The sequence below is a fragment of the Schistocerca americana genome, chromosome 4 (genome assembly GCF_021461395.2).
Source record: "Schistocerca americana isolate TAMUIC-IGC-003095 chromosome 4, iqSchAmer2.1, whole genome shotgun sequence".
Classification (NCBI taxonomy): Eukaryota; Metazoa; Arthropoda; class Insecta; order Orthoptera; family Acrididae; genus Schistocerca; species Schistocerca americana.
In genome coordinates this window covers 810,228,373-810,248,188 of record NC_060122.1, presented here as the reverse complement: position 1 = coordinate 810,248,188, position 19,816 = coordinate 810,228,373, and the positions used below count along the sequence as shown (strand labels likewise).

The 19,816-nt window shown below is 40.0% G+C and overlaps 1 protein-coding gene across 1 annotated transcript in view; it reads right to left on the bottom strand.

Moving 5' to 3' along the window:
- The window catches only part of LOC124613031 (nitric oxide synthase, salivary gland-like), a 159,237-nt gene that overhangs the window by 24,896 nt on the left and 114,525 nt on the right, over nt 1–19,816 (bottom strand). Inside the window, 1 exon segment of the mRNA XM_047141599.1 lies at nt 12,819–12,914. Coding sequence (XP_046997555.1) covers nt 12,819–12,914 — 96 coding nt within the window.

Sequence of the window (19,816 nt, the reverse complement as noted above, 5' to 3'; positions counted from 1 at the left end):
TCTAAAATTCTCTGAACCAAGCTCCAAGATAATGCGCTAATGTCTGACAGTTGATCAGTTGTCTGTTGAGAGTCTGAGAGCACAAGCTCTCGAATTTTTTCACTGTTTTTGGCGATTCGGGCAGTTGATGGACATCCAGAAAGAGGTTTGTCATCAATCAACATGTTCCCATTTTTAAATCAAGCAGACCACTCTTACTCTTGAGTTTTTCCCACTGCATCATCTTGATACTCTGTTTTCAACATTAAAACAGTTTCAGCAACATTTTTACCAAGTAGAAAACAAAATTTCACTGCTGCACATTGTTGACTTAAATTTGCTGTCATAAAAAAAAAGAAACAAGAACAAAACAGCAGTAGCAAAAACAGTCACTGCAAATGAATGTGACAAGTCTGGTCAACAGCACTGAACTGGAAATTGGTTGTGCTATACATGCCTAGCAACAGAAATGCATACTACTCAAGCTCTGCCTGTGGCAATGTTATTCCAGCAAGCATTTGGGAACAGGATGGAGAAGGATATTGCATAGGTTGGATGTATGGCAGAATACCACTGTGAGAGGGCTGGGGAGGATATTTCTCATTTCAGGGCACAATGAGAGGTAATTGAAACACTAGCAGAGAATGTAACTCCATTGCTCCAGTCCTTGGTGGCACCGAGTCACAGGAGGAATGCCCTTTTGTGGCCAGACAGTTAGTATTGTATGTGAAGGCTGATAGGTGACTGGTGAGAAAGGCAAATGAAATGTATTTACTGGACAAGTTTTGAGGTAATTACGGTCTGTAAAGATGTCAGTGAGACCCTTGGTTTATTTGTATGCAGACTGTTTGTCACTACAGATACACTGACCATCCAGGTATGGAAGAGACTTCTTGGTGTGCAATGAATGGTATCTGTTGAAATGGAGGTACCAATGTAGCCAACCTTGAGGTGGAGGTCAACATCAAGGAAGGTGGCTTTTTTTAGCAAAGAGAACAAGGTGAAGTGAATAGGGTGAAAGTGTTGAAGTTCTGGACAAATGTGGATCGGGTGTCTCCACCCTCAGTCCAAACCATGAATTTGTTGTCAATAGCTTGAATCAGATGAGGAGTTTGGGATTCTGCATTGTTCAGAAGGATTCCTCTAAATGGCTCATGAATAAGTTAGCATAGGATGGTGCCATGCGGGTACCCATTGCTGTACCACAAATTTGTTTGTAGTTGATTCCTTCAAAGGAGAAGTTGCTGTCTGTGAGGATAACATTGATCACAATGACCGAGAAGGAAATTGCAGGTATGGAGTCAGTTGGACATTGGAAAATGTAGTGTTCAGTAGCAGTAAGGCCATGACCATTGGGGATGGTTGTGTAAAGGTAGTCCTATTTTCTGTCACATTACTCTTCTCAGTGACTCTCCTTTCCTGCCTGTAAAAACTAAACTAAACTCCTCCCGAATAGGCCATGAAGGCCCAACGGTACTGACTGGCCACTGTGTGATCCTCAGCTCATAGGTGTCACTGGATGCAGATACGGAGGGGCATGTAGTCAGCACACCGCTCTCCCGGCGGTATGTCAGTTTCCGAGATCGGAGCCGCTACTTTTCAATCAAGTAGCTCCTCAGGTTGCCTCACAAAGGCTGACTGCACCCCGCTTGCCAACAGTGCTCGGCAGACCAGATGGTCACCCATCCAAGTGCTAGCCCAGCCTGACAGCGCTTAACTTCGGTGATCTGACAGGAACCAGTCTTACCACTGCAGCAAGGCCGTTGGCCCTTTTCTGCCTCTACACCTCTCGTTTTTCATAATAGGTGCATTGTGCTGCCACCTACTGCCAGGTACTCCATATCAGCAATCTCAGTAGCCATTAGACATCGTGAGAGAGCAAAATGGGGTACTCTGCAGAACTCACAGACTTTGAACGTGGTCAGGTGATTGGGTGTCACTTGTGTCATACGTCTGTATGTGAAATTTCCACACTCCTAAATGTCCCTAGGTACACTATTTCTGATGTGATAGTGCTGTGGAAACGTGAAGGGAGACGTACAGCACAAAAGCGTACAGCCCAACCTCGTCTGTTGACTGACAGAGACTGCTGACAGTTGAAGAGGGTTTTAATGTGTAATAGGCAGACATCTATCCAGACCATCACACAGGGATTCCAAACTGCATCAGGATTGACTGCAAGTGCTATGACAGATAGGCAGGAAGTGAGAAAACTTGGATTTCATGATCGAGTGGCTGCTCGTAAGCCACACATCACGCCGGGAAATGCCAAATGATGCCTCACTTGGTGTAAGGAGCGTAAACATTGGACGATTGAGCAGTGGAAAAATGTTGTGTGGAGTGATAAATCTCAGTACACTATGTAGCGATCCAATGGTAGGGTGTGGGTATGGCGAATGTCCGGTGAACATCATCTGCCCGCGTCTGTAGTGCCAATACCAAAATTCGGAGGTGGTGATGTTATGGTGTGGCCATGTTTTTCATGGAGGGGGCTTGCACCCCTTGTTGTTCTGAATGGCACTGTTACAGCATAGGCCTACATTGATGTTTTAAGCACCTTCTTGCTTCCCACTATTGAAGAGCAGTACAGGGATGCCGATTGCATCTTTCAACATGGTCGAGCATCTACTCATAATGCACGATCTGTGGCGGAGTGGTTATGCGACAATAACATCCCTGTAATGGACTGGCCTGCACAGCACCTGATTGAACGTGTGCCTGTGAGAGTGGAAGCCGTCATCAAGGCTAAGGGTGGGCCAACACCATATTGAATTCCAGTATTACCGATGGAGGGTGCCACAAACTTGTAAGTCATTAGGGCGCCACGAACTTGTAAGTCATTTTCAGCCATGTGTCTGGATACTTTTGATCACGTAGTGTACTTTCTTAGGTTTTATTTTTGACAACTGTAGTGCATACATCACCATATGAACTGTTTTGTCTGCACACAGCACATGGCTACATGTCTGTTTAGCGCACAGGGGCAGTGTCTCATGCTTCTCATTCTTCTCACCGATATTGTTTCTGGTACTTCAAATTAAATAACTTGCCTTCATTCTTGCATATTTTCATGTGTTTTGCTGTATCAGTGTAGGCCTGTTTTGTTGCACCACACACCTACTCCCCCTTCCCCTACTCCCTTATTCAAGCTAGCATCTTACTGTCTCCTCACCTAATGCCATTACATCTGCTGCCCTCTCCTTTCACACATATCCACCCACTGACCCATGTCCCACTCTATTGTATTTTTATTAATTTTTTTCACTTTGACCTCATCCCATATTAAAGACAATTTTATGTTGTTCTCATCATTACTACTTTCCCTTGATGTGTTACATTATTTTATGTATTTTTGTGTGTTTTTATCCTCCACATTGGAGCCTTGGCCCTTGCAAATGCACCAGTATAAAAAAGTATCCCTATCCCTAGCCATAAACCAGTCCCACATACTGTTCTTGTGTTGTCTAACATGTGGAATTCCCCCAAATGGCCTGATCATAAAATTGTTGATCTCCAGCTGCTGCCCCTCCTTCCAGAATGACCTCTGTCTGTTCAAATTAAGTCAGTCCGTGGCCATTGCCAACTTAGTCCTGTAAAATCAAATAAATCAGGCCCAAACCTCCTTGCACTAACTCAACTCCATTTGTAAAACATCCTGCCTTGCAGTCTAAATTCCTGCATCCCATTTCCTTGATTAAAACCCTTGCCCTCCAGGAACTAGAGTAACATGCACAATACCACCTCAAAAAAATTGTCCAATATGTTCACCTTATACTCACATGTTGACTATCATTATCCATCTCCACTGCAAAAGCATACATGAAACCTCCCCCACATCTTCTCATGGCCACCAAACCATGCCTTCCAAAACTACTACATCTATCCACACCCTCAAAAAATTCCACCTGCCACTCTACAGAATCCAGATTCTAAACTGCCCCGCAACACAGTCATGAACTTGTCCTCAAATCCTCAGTACCACTGAAGTAACAGTCCTTTTCAATGGCTGTACCTTTTGACCCACTCCCAGTCACACTGTGCTTTTCAAAGACCTTCTCCTTGTCCCTAATGTGGTAACACTCTTTTTGCCATTAACTGTACCAATCAAACTCAATACAGAACCAATACTAACCCTACTCTGACTCAGTTTACTCTTTCATCCAACTGTGATCCATCCCCATTCCTCCCAAATCACCCACTGTTAATGTCTAGGATATCCAAACCTCGAGCCTTGCCTCACCATCATTCCCCAAATCCCTCAAATGGAAACCAACCTCACATCTGCAGGAAGAACCACAATCACCCACCTAAAAACTGATTCTGAACATATAATTCTACCTGCCAACAAAGGCCCTACCACTGTACTTATGAACTGCAGGGATTACCTTGTAGAGAAACTCTGCCAGCCATCAGATGTGTCCACCTACAAGCTCTGCTACAGAGACTGAATACCAGAAATCCAGAAAAATCTCCAGTCCCTCCTCTAATCCTTCTGTCCATCCCAGAATCTTTCCCCTGAGTCTGTCTCTTTCCATCCCCCACCATTCTTTGCACTCCTCCCTTGCACAACTTTCTTAAAGTACATAAACCTAACCACCCAGGATGCCCCATTGTGGCTCTTTGTGTGCTCCCACAAAGCGAGTCTCCATCCTATTATCAGTAATCTACCCCTCCTACATAATAGACACCAACCATTTCCTATACCGATTTTCCACAGTTCCTATTCCTATATTGCCTGGTGCCATGCTCATCACTATTGATTCTACCTCCCATTACATTAACATCCCCAGTGCTCATGGCTTTGCCTGTAGTGAACAGTACAATTCCCAACATCCAACTGACTCCGGACCTACAACCTCCGTCCTGGTCACAATGGCCAACTGTATCCTCAACCACAATTATTTTACGTACAAACAAATCTCAGATGCAGCAGAAGGCACATTCATGGCACCATCCTGATTCAGATCCATTGATGACATTTTCATGATCTGGACCAAAGGTGATAACATCCTGTCCACATTCCTCCAGAACCTCAATACCTTATCCCCTATTTACTTCATCTGAACCTTCTCAGCCCAACAAGCTACCTTCTTCAACGTCGACCTCCACTCCAAGATCGGCTTCATTGGTACCTCTGTCCACATCAAACCTGGCCCCCACCAGCAACATTTCCACTTCACCAACTACCACCATTCCTCACCAAAAAGCGTCCATACATTCCAGCGATCCACAGCTGTTGCATCTGTAGTGATAAGCAACCAGTCTCCAAATATGCCAAGGATGTCAAATCAAGCCTTCACAGACTGTAACTATCCTCCATACCTTGCTCAGAAACACACCTACCATCCCCCACACACCCACTGTCTGGCCACAAAGGAGCACTCCTCTCATTACAGTACCATCCACTAAAGTCTCTGAAATTGTGTCATTTCATTTGTATAAGTACCTGCGCCTGGGTTTCAGGTTGGATTCCCTATTTACATTCAATACTGAGGTGCTGTTCCAGAACATGGAGAATCTCAGGAATTCTGTTCATGTGTAAGGGGGAATTTAAAGTAGACTGGGGTGGCAGTGAGAATTTGAATCAAGAAGGGAGGGGTGCCAGGGTGGCTTAGTGGCTAACATTCCTGCCTTGTGGCTAATACACCTGCCTTGTAAGCAGGAAACCCAGGTGTGATTCCCAGCCTTGGTACAAATTTTCACTCGCCACTTTAGGCTATATACATGAAATCATATCTGTATGAGACCGGTAAAGTCTGAAATTGTGTCATTCCATTTGGATTTCAGGCTGGATCCGCCATTTACGTTCAATTCTAAGGTACTATTCCAGAACATGGAGAGCCTCGGCAATTGTGTTTGCATGCAAGGGGGAATTTAAAACAGTGGGGTGGCAGTGAGATTTTGGATCAAGGAGGGTGACACGATAATCTGTGCAGTTATATGAACCGCTGTGTCAAGGTGGCTTAGTGGATAATGCACATTGAATAGTAAGCAGGAGACCAAGGTTCGATTCCCGGCCTCGGCACAAATTTTCACTCGCCACTTCAGTCTAGATATGTAAAAACTACAGATGCCTTTTTTTCCACCAACTCACCTACATAGTCCTTTCCTCTTCTCTATTCCTCCCTTCTCCCATTCCCCCTTCTTGCTTTCTGCGACCCTGCCAGCAAAGTGTCCCAGTGCTGCACCTGTCTCCTGCATATCCCTGCACACTTCCCAGTTAGATTGTTACTTGGTAACTCAGTTCAGGTGCAGCTGGAGTCAGGCCTTAGTGCCTGGAGACACAGTGGCCATGTGTTTGTGAGATGTTCTTGTGTGAATTTGTAGTTCTGAAGAATGAATTTGTCCAGAAGATGAAATATTTCTGGCATTCTTTTTCATTGTGCCTGTGATGCAACAGCTCCTCTATGTGGTGAGTAGCTGTATATCCTTTCCATATTGTTGAAATTAATAACAGTATATGCATAGGAATATAAACAATCATTCTTCCTACAAACAGAATAAGCAGCAACCCTATAGTGATTTTGGCTGAGAGCATCGGTACCCAAACACCTGATTTTTGTATCTTCCCCATTACATGCAGATGTCACATGATGGTGGAATGATCACAGTTCATCACATTTTCCAGTTCTAGAGTATAATAACTGCAGAAGTCTTCCTGAATGTGGAGGGTCATTAGTGTCAAAATGATCCTCCTTAATACAAGAAAACCATTTCCTTGGCTTGCTCTGTCCAGTGACATTATCCCCATATTTCTGGCTGCCTGCACTGCTGTCACCCCTCTACTGAACTGAACAGAAGAATGCCAGAAATGTTCTGATTTCTCGACTTGACACCCCAATTTCTAGCACCCATAGCTCAAGTCACTATCTCCAGGTGACAAAATGACAATAGCAGCAGTGAACTACAAATAAAAATGACAGTCGATAAGTAAACCTATAGCAACTGGAATAGCAACATGCAAAACAGAAACACTACGAACTTCTACACCAACCTAATATGAAGCAGTGCTCCATTCTGCCACCTCTGATGTGTTAAAGAGTAGTATTAATGATTAACAACTATTAAACTGTAGGTGAGATGTGACCAAAAAGTAAAGGAAATTTGTTAATTTCGCAGGCTGTTTACATCCAATTTTCAAAACAAAAAAAAATGTATGTTGCTGTTACGGATGTTCCTGGTGTATGTTTGCATTTTCAGCTGTTTTGAATATTTAGTTTATTGTTGACAGTCCAAAAAGGTTACACGAGGTTTTGAGTGCTCAGCGAATTTTTGTTTATGAAACAAATGGATCAAAGAATACGCTTTAAATTTTGCTTGAAAAATGGTATGTACAGCAAAACCACATTCAAAATATTGACTGTGGCTTATGGTGGATCTGCTATGACTAAAAAGAAAGTTTATGAGTTGTATAATTGTTTTGAAGAGGGTCAAGAAGACACTGGAGATCATGACTGTCCTGGACACCCTAGCATGTCAATTACCGACGAAAATGTGCAAGAAGTAAAGGAAATCGTTCGGGAAAATCAGTGAATCACCATCAGAGAGTTTGCAAATGATTTCGGCATATCTTTTGGCTCATGTCAAGAAATTTTTTCAGGTGGTTTGGGCATAAAATATATAGCAGCAAATTTTGTTCCGAAATTGTTGAACTTTGACCAAAACCAATGTCACATAGATGTCACCCAAGAATTGGAAATTTGTGGTAAGGTCTTATGGGACCAAACTGCTGAGGTCATGGGTCCCTGAGCTTACACACTACTTAATCTAACTTAAACTAACTTCTGCTAAGCATGACACACCCCAATGCCTGAGGGAGGACTCAAACCTCCTATGAGGGGAGCCACCCAGGAATTGCTGAATGAAGACAACAATAATCCAGCCCTTCTGAAGAAGATTATAATAGGTGATGAAAAATGGGTATGTTGGTATTACATTGAAACCAGGGCTCAGTCTTTTACAATGGAAATCATCTGAAAATCCAAGACCAAAGAAAGAATGAAAAGTGTGAGGTCATCCAAATGGGTGCTAAAAAGAATCTGCTAAACTTTGGTTACACGATAAATCAGTCAAATTTAAAGGCTGTAAATTCAAGTAAATACCTAGGAACTACAATTATGAATAACTTAAATTGGAAGCAACACATAGAAAATGTTGTGGGGAAGGCTACGCAAAGACAGCGTTTTATTGGCAGGACACTTAGAAAATGTAACAGATCTACTAAGGAAACTGCCAACACTACGCTTGTCCGTCTTGTTTTAGAATACTGTTGCGTGGTGTGGGATCCTTACCAGATAGCATTGATGGAGTACATCGAAAAAGTTCAAAGATGGGCAGCACGTTTTTATTATCGCGAAATATGGGAGACAGTGTCACAGATACGGGATTTGGGCTGGACTTCGTTAAAAGAAAGGCATTTTTCGTTGTGATGGTATCTTCTCACGAAATTCTAATCACCCACTTTCTCCTCCGAATGCGAAAATATTTTGTTGACACCGATCTGCAAAGGGAGAAACGATCACCATGATAAAATAAGGGAAATCAGAGGTCGTACACGAAGATATAGATGTTCATTCTTTCCACTCGTTATACGAGTTTGGAATAATAGAGAATTGTGAAGATGGTTTGATGAACCCTTTGCCAGCCACTTAAATGTGATTTGCAGAGTATCTGTGTAGGTAGATGAATTCAACAAATTCCATCACATGTGAAGTTTCTTCTCACTGCTTTCGTTGATTGCAATGAGTGCATCATGAGTTCCTCACTTATGGATGTATGGCCAATAAGGAATACTGCCTGGGAGCTATGCACAATTTGCGTGAAGAAATCCAATGAAAACGACCACACTGTGATGAAATTACACATGGAAATGACATCACAATAATGCTCCCACTCACACCTCAGTGGTTAATCGTAATTCTTTGGCCAAAGCCATTATGCTGCCTTAGCTACCGTATTCGCTGGACATGGCTTCCTGTGACCTCTTTGTATTCTCAAGGTGAGAGAAAAACAGAATTACTGAAAGAGCTGAACACCATAATGAAAAATGAGTTGCAGATGTGCTTCTGAAACTGGAAACAAATGCTGGCCAAAGTGTATTACATCTGACATTATATCTGTGGAGGATTACTTTGAAGGGGACAAAGTTGATGTTAATGAATAACTAAAGATACCTGAAAAAAATTTCCTGTTAACTTTTTGATCACACCTGATGGATAGTAAATATAACATGAAAGCTATGCGTTTTTAATCCTTGTACCACTGAAAAGATGAGTGAAATCACTGTTAGTGTCATTAGTGTTCAGAAGCAGTTGAAATCATTAAAATGGAACAAACCTCCAGGGCCTGATGGAATCCCAATCAGATTCCATACTGAATTTTTACTGAGTTAGCCCCTCTTCTGACTATAATATATTGTAGAGCCCTTGGACAAAAAACCATGCCCTGTAATGGGAAGAAATCACAGGTCACACCTGTTCACGAGAGGGGCTAGTTATCCATAAACTGCTGTAAAATATCCTTGACATTGATTTGTTGTGGGCTCTTAGAAAATATTCTGAGCTCAAACTTAATGAAGAATCTCGAACAGAATAACCTCCTCCATTGCCAATAAGCTTGGATTCCAAAAACATCAATCATGTGACACCCATTTCACACTTTTCTCACATGACTTACTGAAAGCTTTGAATCAAGGCAGTCAAGTGGATGCAATATTCCTTGATTTCCAAAAAGCATTTCACTGAGAGCAACATAAACACTTATTGTCAAAAGTATGACCATATGGAGTATCAAGTGAAATTTTTGACTGGAGTGAGGATATTGCAGTGGGGACACTGCGTATTATGATCGTTGGAGAGTCATCGTCAGATGTAGGAATACCTTTGGGTGTACCCATGGAAGCGTGCTGGAACCCTTGCTGTTCATTTGCATGTTAATGACCTTGCGGACAATATTAATGATAACCTCAGACTTTTTGCAGGTGACACAGTTATCCATAGTGAAGTACTGTCTGAAAGAAGCTGAGTAAATATTCCTTGAGACCTTGATAAGATTTGAGAGTGGTGCAAAGATTGACAACTTACTCTAAATGTTCAGAAATATAAAATTATGCACATAACATAAAAATATAGTATCTTGTGACTATAATATTATTGAGTCACAGCTGGAATCAGCCAACTCATACAAATTGCTGTGTGTAATGCTTTGCAGGTATATGGGATGGAACGCTCACATAGGCTCAGTCATGCATAAAGCAGGTGGTAGACTTCAGTTTATTGGTAGAATACTGGCAAATTACAATCAGTGTACAAAGGAGGCTGCTTACAAATCGCTTATGTGACTCAGTCTAGAATACTGCTCAACTGTGTGAGACCTGTACCAAATACGACTAATAGGGGATATTGACTGTATACAGATAAAGGCAGTATGAATGGTCACAGGTTTGTTTGACTCATGGTTGAGTGTCACAGAGATGCTGAGAGAACCGAACTGGTAGACTGCTGAAGATAGATGTAAACCTACGTACAAAGTTTCAAGAACTGGCTTTAATTGGTAACTTTATGAATATACTACAACCCCCCTGTGTATCACTCACATAGCGATCATGAGGACAAGATTAGATTAATTACAGCATGCATAGTATGTGAGTGGAACAGAAAGAAACCCTATTAACTGGTACAATGGGACATACATATTTACCATATGTACAAGACTGACTTATCTTTAATTTTGAATTCTCAATGTTTCTTAGTATATTGCATTATGCAGTGGTTTAAAATCTATGCAGCAGAACACAAAAACCTGCTCTGAATCATAGACAAAGAGGTAAAGTCTACATACAAATTGCTATCTTGTCATGTGTTGTGGTTGTGTAATTCTTAATTCAGATGAAACATTTATATTACTAACAAGTACCAGTAAACAGTTAATGTATTGGAAAATGAGTGTAAGGACACAAAGGTTTTTAACTGATCTCTGCAGAATGTTTGGGTACATATTTTATGAAGTTTTATTACTGCACCATTTTGCTACATTTGTTTCCTTTCACTCCACTGCCTTTGAAGATAATTCCGTAAGACAACATGGGGCAAAAGTATGGAAATTAAGCCATCATTCTGGTCTCAGTCCAGTGAGAATTACTCCTAAGCACAAAACAAGCTAAATGGAGCTTGCTGTTTATCTTTTTGTTAACTCTTTGTTCATGTTACCCAGATTGAGCCCAAAGAATATTGTATATTGTGTTTCATTCAATATGCAATCAAGAATAGCTATTTTTGGTACCAGCAGGCCATTTATGTTCATTTGAAATTGCATAATATGAGATTAAACTGTTTGTTTGAACCAGTTGTAAGCACATTCAATATCTTGGCTGTGCCTGGTATGCATGCTGGTATTTACTGATGGATAAACCTGCTTACAATATGACTGAAGAAATGTTGCAATTAAAATGCATGCAATATCCTTTTTTCTGTCAACTTGGCAATACATTCATTTTACTTTGTTGCCTACCATTGTAAAAAAAAAATTAACAGTAGAATTTTGTGTAGTCAGTTAATGTTTGGGATTCAGGTTAACAAGACTTGAGAAATAAAATGGTAAGTTGTGAATATTGTACTGTTTGGCCATATAAAATACAAAAAAAAAAGTGTCAAGCTTGTTTATGTACACATTTAATCCTCAAGCCACTTTGCCAGGCTTAGTGGATAGTACTTCTGGTGGTGCTATCACATTCCCCCTTTCCTGTTCCATACATGGATGGTGTCCAGGAAGAATTACTATTGGTAGGCTTCGATAAGAGCTCAGATTTCTCTGATTTTCCCATTATGGTTAATTTGTAAGATGATTATGAAAATAATATGCTGCCTGCCACATCTTGGAACACACACTGTTGGAATGGTAACATTAAACTTCCACAGGATACCCAACACTTCTCACTGTAATTTGTTCAGCATCTCTGTGATGCCCCTGCACTTATTAAACAAATATGTGACAAAATTTTCTGCTGTTTTCATCTCTATCTATTTAATTAAAGGGCTAACCCGATTCGTGGTTAATGGTTGATGGTCCATTATGCAGGTTGCCTGTCTAATGGCCACCACTGGCAATAAAAATTTGATTTTCAGTGTTTCATGTATCTATAAACCAAATTTAAAATTCTGCCATAATCTACTCCTTAAGAAGGACAATCTTATGCTAAAATGTAGACACTGGGAGACAAGTATTTCTGCAACAAACTGTGTATATGTCATGAGGCACCTCATCTTATGGTGCGCAAATTACCTGAACTCCATTCATCCAGTATTTGAAATAAGAGCACTTAAGCAGTTCGAAACAAACATTAAATATAATTTCTGTCCTTTTCAAAAAAATTTCTTGCTACATCCATAATGTCAAATATTTAACACTTTAACTCGTTTATACAGTAATCAGACAATTGAAGATGTTTTATACGTGGGAGTTTGATTCTTTAAAGAATCGAGGTTTTACTGGTCTCCTCTGTTAACACTACCTAGAAAGAGCCTTAGATTGATAAGCATTACTCAGTACCTTTCATTCGATGTGTATTGTGTGTAGGGTAACAGCCATAGGCTTGACTATAGTTAGAAAAAATTTGATTGTATTGTTAACATCTAAGTTCACCCAATGAAAAGCGCAAAAACTGTGATAACTGCCAATTATATTTTTAATTCATGTTGAAATTGGCACCTTTTCAGTTGACAGTGTTGACAAATAAGTTATAAGCCAGTGGCACATTTTGTGTAATGTGATGCATTAATCGAAAACAGGTAGATAAACCAATTGACCAACCTTTCTGAGATGCTTGTAGTTCTGCCATTCGCTGCTGCCAAAATCCTCTAAAAGGAGCAATTCCTGTGCCTGGTCCAACCATGATAACAGGCTTGGTGTTTTCTTTTGGCATATGAAAATTTGGTGCGCTGTAAAAAAGTAAATCATTTCAGTAACAGAAATGATTTTTAAGGGAGCTGAATTCCCAGTCTTTTTCATTTTGCCTGCCAGAGAAAGAAATAAAAGCCTAGTGTATATCTGCAGAAATTGAAATGTGCTAATTAAGAAATATATTTTTAAAGTATTTACAAAAGACTGTGATAAATTAGTGTAGATTTTGTTTCTTGTTACATTATAATTTAAGTAACTAGAAAGTTATTCTTATTATATTTTTCATTAAAAGCTAACTTATACATAGTTTCATAAAGACTCTGTATTAGTGCAATTATTGACACTTAACTACTTTAAAACCTGTTATTGTCAACAGTTGTAGCTGTTTTTATGTGCCAGGTTAATAAAGTATTTTTTGGATCTGTTACTAAGTGGAGTGTGTTACACAAAATTCTCAAGAGATGGCGTATTTTATCATTATGAGGAACTACAAAATATATGAGTAAAAGGGTCATATTTAAAAGAAGTGGTATTTTAATGTGGGTAGTATTTTTTAGACATAGCTTCAAACTTCAACTATTTAGTCTTAGCAGGCAGGCAAAAAACAAAGATATTTGGAACTGCAAGAAAGAAAATAGGTATAGAGGTTGAATTGATTTCACTTCAGCAGAGGTTACCATAAACAACAGTTGAAGAATATTCGTGTAAGGCATATGCAGAATAAGGTGGCCAAGAGCAGATCATCATAGGCAAGTCCAGCTCTTCATTCTAAAGAGGCAGTGGTCCAAGCTTTGTGTTTGTTGTTGATGGGTCAACCTCAAGCATTTACATTGCCTCTCTGTCTTAAAAAAAATCATATTACAATCTACAAACACTATTGGTGACAGAATACTCTATGGCTCATTGTGATGGATGTCACTGAAAACTACTGATAATATCCAATAATCGGTTATCATTATCAAGATCCTCAATTCACTCTCCCACTATTTTTTTTTATTGTTTCAAAAAGTATTACAAATTTTTGGGAAACTGAAGATACAGGAGAGTGTTTACAGATTATAATCTAGAAACTCAAAGCAATAATGTAAGAATTTTTAAGTTAAATCAGACTGTAGGCCCTGTACATAGTATCTGTAGGAGCAAATAGGTGAGTTTGTGATTCTAGATGAGTTTGTAATTCTATCTTCTGGAGTGTAATGTTTAATGCCCCATTTAACAGTGCACAGTCTGTGAAGGCTAAACAGTCTGCAAAGGCTGCTGACATTATCATTCATAAGCTGGTAACATAAAGAGGGTGGTATACAATAACTCAAGTCTTTGTCTGGGAAAGAACTGTCAATGATGGTAACTCTCAAAAATGCAGTTACTGAAGGAGCAAATAGTTTTATTTTAGCTTATATTTAACATAGATTTCATTACAGACAGTAGAGCAGCTCACTTGTAGACATATGGGGAAAGAAATTTGATTTGACCTTATCATAGGAACCATCTCAGTTAATTTTGTGAAACTAAGAAGTGTTTAATCAGGATGTCTAGATCATAAATGGAACCCATCTTTCCAAAATACAGTTCTGATGACCTTTATTTTCTCATATAAAACTGGTTTGTAGCTATTGCCTCAATCTTGCACATTTCTCCAATGTTCTTTCTGTTTTTGTGCTACAACATTATTCACTTACTTCCTGACAGAAAGTACTTTCTTTTATAAGAAAACTAAGTATATGAAATACCCTGTTTAAGAGAATTAAAATTAATGAAAAGTCAAATGTGTGGATAATATGCAAAATCAGAAAATGATATATAAATATGCAAAGCAGGATTCCACTTTGAAACCATATGCAAAGTGCTTTAGGGAAAAGTACAGGGAAGCTATAATAGTACCAAATGTATATGTTGTTGTTGTGGTCTTCCGAATGAAAACAGAAGACTGGTTTGATGCAGCTCTTCATGTTACTCTCTTGTGTGCAAGCCTCTTCATCTCCGAGTAACTACCACAACTCACATACTTCTGAACCTGCTTAGTATTCATCTCTTGGTCCTCCTTTACAGTGTTTTCCCCAGACTTTTTCGTCCAGTAGAAATTGGTGATTCCTTGACGTCTCAGAATGTGCCCCATAAAGTGGTCCATTCCTCTGGTAAGATGGTGCCACAAATTTCTTTTCCTCCAAGTTCTGTTCAGTATCCTCTCATTAGTTATGTGAGCCTACCCATCTAATCTTCAGCATACTTCTGTAGCACCACATTTCAAAAGCTTCTATTCTCTTCTTGTGTAAACTGTTTATTGTCCATGTTTCACTTGCACACACAGCTACACACCATACAAATACTTTCAGAAAAGACTTCCAAACACTTCAATCTATATTAAATGTTAACAATTTTGTTTTCTTCAGAAACATGTTTCTTACTGTTGCCAGTCTACATTTCATGTCCTCTCTACTTTTGCCATCATTAGTTATTTTGCACCCAAATATCAGAAATCATCTTCTACTTCAAGCACCTCATTTTCTAATCTCATTATCTCAGAATCGTCTGATTTAATTAGACTGTGTTCTGTTATCCTTGTTTTGATTTTGTTGATGTTCATCATATATCCTTGTTTCAAGGCAGTGAATATTCCATTCAGCTGCTCATCCTAGTGCTTTGCTGTCTCTGAAAGTATTATAATGTCATCGGCAGACCTCAAAGTTTTCACTCTTTCTCCCTGAACTTTAATTCCTACTTCAAAATTTTTCTTTTGTTTCCTTTACTGCTTGCTCAGTGTACAGATCAAATAACATCAGCAATAGGCTACAACCTTGTCTCTCTCCGTTCTCAACCACTGCTTCCCTTTCATGAACCTTGACTCATATAATTGGTGTCTGGTTTCTGCACAAGTTGTAAACAGCCTTTTGCCTCCTGTATTTTACCTCTGCTGCCTTCATAATTTGAAAGAAAGTATTCCAGTCCACACTGTCAAAAGATAATTCTTAAGTCTACAAATGCTATAAATGTTGGTATGCCTTTCTTTAATCTGTCTTCTAAGATAAGTCATAGGGTCAGTACTGCCTTGAGTATTGGTACATTTCTCTGGAATACAAACTGATCTTCCCTGAGGTTGACTTCTGCCAGCTTTTCCATTCTTCTGTAAAGAATGTGTGTTTGTGTATTGCAACCATAACGTATTGTACTGATAGTTCAGTAATATCCATACAGTCTGTCAGCACCTGCTTTCCTTCGAAATGGAATTACTACATTACTTTTGAAATCTGGGGATATTTTGCCTTCCTCATACAACCTGCACACCAGATGGAAGAGTTTAGTCATGGCTGGCTCTTCCAAGGCCGTCAGTAGTTCTGGCGGAATGTCGTTGACTTCCTGGGCCTTGTTTCAATGTAGATCTTTTCAGTGCTCGGTCAGTTTCTTCTTGCAGAACCATATCTCCCATGTCATCTTCATGTATATCGTCTTCCATTTCTATAATATTGCTTTCTATTTCATCTCCCTTTGTATCGACCCACTGTATACTCCTTCCATCTTTCAGCTTTCCCTTCACTGTTTAGAATTTCATTTTTCATGTGAGCTCTTGATGTTCATACAGTGCTTCTCTTTTCTCCAAAGACCTTTTTAATTTTTCCCCTAGTGAAACATGCTTAACATGGAAACAGAAAAGATTGTAACAACTACAGAGGTAACTCTTTAATCAGCGTTGTGGGTAAAATCTTCTCAGGTATTGTTGAAAGGAAAGTGCAAGTATTAGTTGAGGACCAATTGGATGAAAATCAGTGTGGGTTTAGGCCTCTTAGAGGTTGTCAGGACCAGATCTTTAGCTTATGGCAAATAATGGAGAAGTGCTATGAGTGGAACAGGGAACTGTATCTATGCTTTATAGATCTAGAAAAGGCATATGACCGGGTTCCTAGGAGGAAGTTATTGTCTGTTCTACGAGATTATGGGATAGGAGGCAAACTTTTGCAAGCAATTAAAGGTCTTTACATGGATAGTCAGGCAGCAGTTAGAGTTGACGGTAAATTGAGTTCATGGTTCAGAGTAGTTTCAGGGGTAAGACAAGGCTGCAACCTGTCTCCACTGTTGTTCGTATTATTTATGGATCATATGTTGAAAACAATAGACTGGCTTGGTGAGATTAAGATACGTGAACACAAAATAAGCAGTCTTGCATATGCCGATGGCTTAGTTGTGATGGCAGATTCGATTGAAAGTTTGCAAAGTAATATTTCAGAGCTAGATCAGAAATGTAAGGACTGTGGTATGAAGATTAGCATCTCCAAAATGAAAGTAATGTCAGTGGGAAAGAGATATAAACGGATTGAATGCCAAATAGGAGGAACAAAGCTAGAACAGGTGGATGCTTTCAAGTACTTAGGATGCATACTCTCACAGGATGGCAACATAGTGAAAGAACTGGAAGCGAGGTGTAGCAAAGCTAATGCAGTGAGTGCTCAGCTACGATCTACTCTCTTCTGCAAGAAAGAAGTCAGTACCAAGACTAAGTTATCTGTGCACCGTTCAATCTTTTGACCAACTTTGTTGTATGGGAGTGAAAGCTAGGTGGATTCAGGTTACCTTATCAACAAGGTTGAGGTTACGGATATGAAAGTAGCTAGGATGATTGCAGGTACTAGTAGATGGGAACAATGGCAGGAGGGTGTCCACAATGAAGAAATCAAAGAAAAACTGTGAATGAACTCTATAGATGCAGCAGTCAGGGCGAACAGGCTTAGATGGTGGGGTCATGTTACACGTATTGGAGAAGCAAGGTTACCCAAGAGACTCATGGGTTCAGCAGTAGAGGATAGGAGGAATCGGGGCAGACCAAGGAGAAGGTACCTGGATTCAGTTAAGAATGATTTTGAAGTAATAAGCTTAACATCAGAAAAGGCACCAGTGTTAGCACTGAATAGGGGATCATGGAGGAATTTTATAAGGGGGACTATGCTCCAGACTGAATGCTGAAAGGCATAATCAGTCTTAAATGATGATGATGATGATGAAACATGCTTTTAAATTCTTATATTTTTCCTCTAGCCATTTCTGCTTAGCCATTTTGCAGAATTTGTCAATCTCATTTTTTTGGATGTTTGTATTCCCTTTCAGCTGCTTCATGTGTTGTACTTCTATATTTTCTCATTTCATCAGTTAAATTAAGTATCTCCTGTGTTATCTAAGGAGATCTACTAGGCTTTGTCTTTTTGCCTATTACATCCACTGGTGCCTTCACTATTTCATCCCACAAATAAACTCGTTTGTCTTCTACTGTATTCCTCCTTTCTCCTGTTTTAGTCAGTCATTGCATAATGCTTCCCCCCAGACTCTCCGTAGCCTGTGGTTCTTTCAACTTCTCCGGGTCTCATCTCTCTATATGAAGGTAAGACAGATTTTGGAATCTCGTTTTAAAAATTGTTTGTGTGTGTGTGTGTGTGTGTGTGTGTGTGTGTAAAAAATCTTAAAACACAGAAGTAAAATCATTGATGGTCACTTCTAGTAGCTAATCGTTATATTAATGTAGCTCAAGTTCTGATAACAAGTAAATATAATCCAAACACAAAGGTAGGAATTCCAGTAAACGAACGAACAGTGTGCTTATATCTAGTAATACCGAGAGAAGTACAAAGAGCGATCAGTAAGTAAAGAGGAAAAATCATCTGTGGATTGGATGGTATCTCAAACAAAATTATTTAATACAATGCTGATAAAACTCTCTAATTAATTATTAACCTAATCAATGACTCCGTTGCAACAGAAGTTTCTGGAAGTAAACTTAAGCTATAAGCAGTAACATCAGTTTATAAAAGTGGTCACAAATGTGACATTAGAAAATTCTGACTGCTGTCAGTATTATCTGTAGTTTCAAAAATAAGTGAAAGTATAATGTATGATATGAATATAATAAAGGGAAACATACCATGTGGGAAAAATATATCTAAAAACAAAGATGATGTAACTTACCAAACGAAAGCATTGGCATGTTGATAGACACACAAACAAACAAACACACACACAAAATTCAAGCTTTCGCAACCAACGGTTGCTTCATCAGGAAAGAGGGAAGGAGAGGGAAAGACGAAAGGATGTGGGTTTTAAGGGAGAGGGTAAGGAGTCATTCCAATCCCGGGAGCGGAAAGACTTACCTTAGGGGGAAAAAGGACAGGTTTACACTCGCACACACACACCCATATCCATCCGCACATATACAGACACAAGCAGACATTTGTAAAGGCAAAGAGTTTGGGCAGAGATGTCAGTCGAGGTGGAAGTACAGAGGCAAAGATATTGTTGAATGACAGATGAGGTGTGAGTGGCAGCAACTTGAAATTAGTGGAGGTTGAGGCCTGGTGGGTAACGGGAAGAGAGGATATACTGAAGGGCAAGTTCCCATCTCTGGGGTTCTGACAGGTTGGTGTTAGTGGGAAGTATCCAGATAACCCGGACAGTGTAATACTGTGCCAAGATGTGCTGGCCATGCACCAAGGCATGTTTAGCCACAGGGTGATCCTCATTACCAACAAACACTGTCTGCCTGTGTCCATTCATGCGAATGGACAGTTTGTTGCTGGTCATTCCCACATAGAAAGCTTCACAGTGTGGGCAGGTCAGTTGGTAAATCACGTGGGTGCTTTCACATGTGGCTCTGCCTTTGATCGTGTACACCTTCCGGGCTACAGGACTGGAGTAGGTGGTGGTGGGAGGATGCATGGGACAGGTTTTACACCGGAGGCAGTTACAAGGGTAGGAGCCAGAGGGTAGGGAAGGTGGTTTGGGGATTTCATAGAGATGAACCAAGAGGTTACGAAGGTTAGGTGGACGGCGGAAAGACAGTCTTGGTGGAGTGGGGAGGATTTCATGAAGGATGGATCTCATTTCAGGGCAGGATTTGAGGAAGTCTTATCCCTGCTGGAGAGCCACATTCAGAGTCTGATCCAGTCCCGGAAAGTATCCTGTC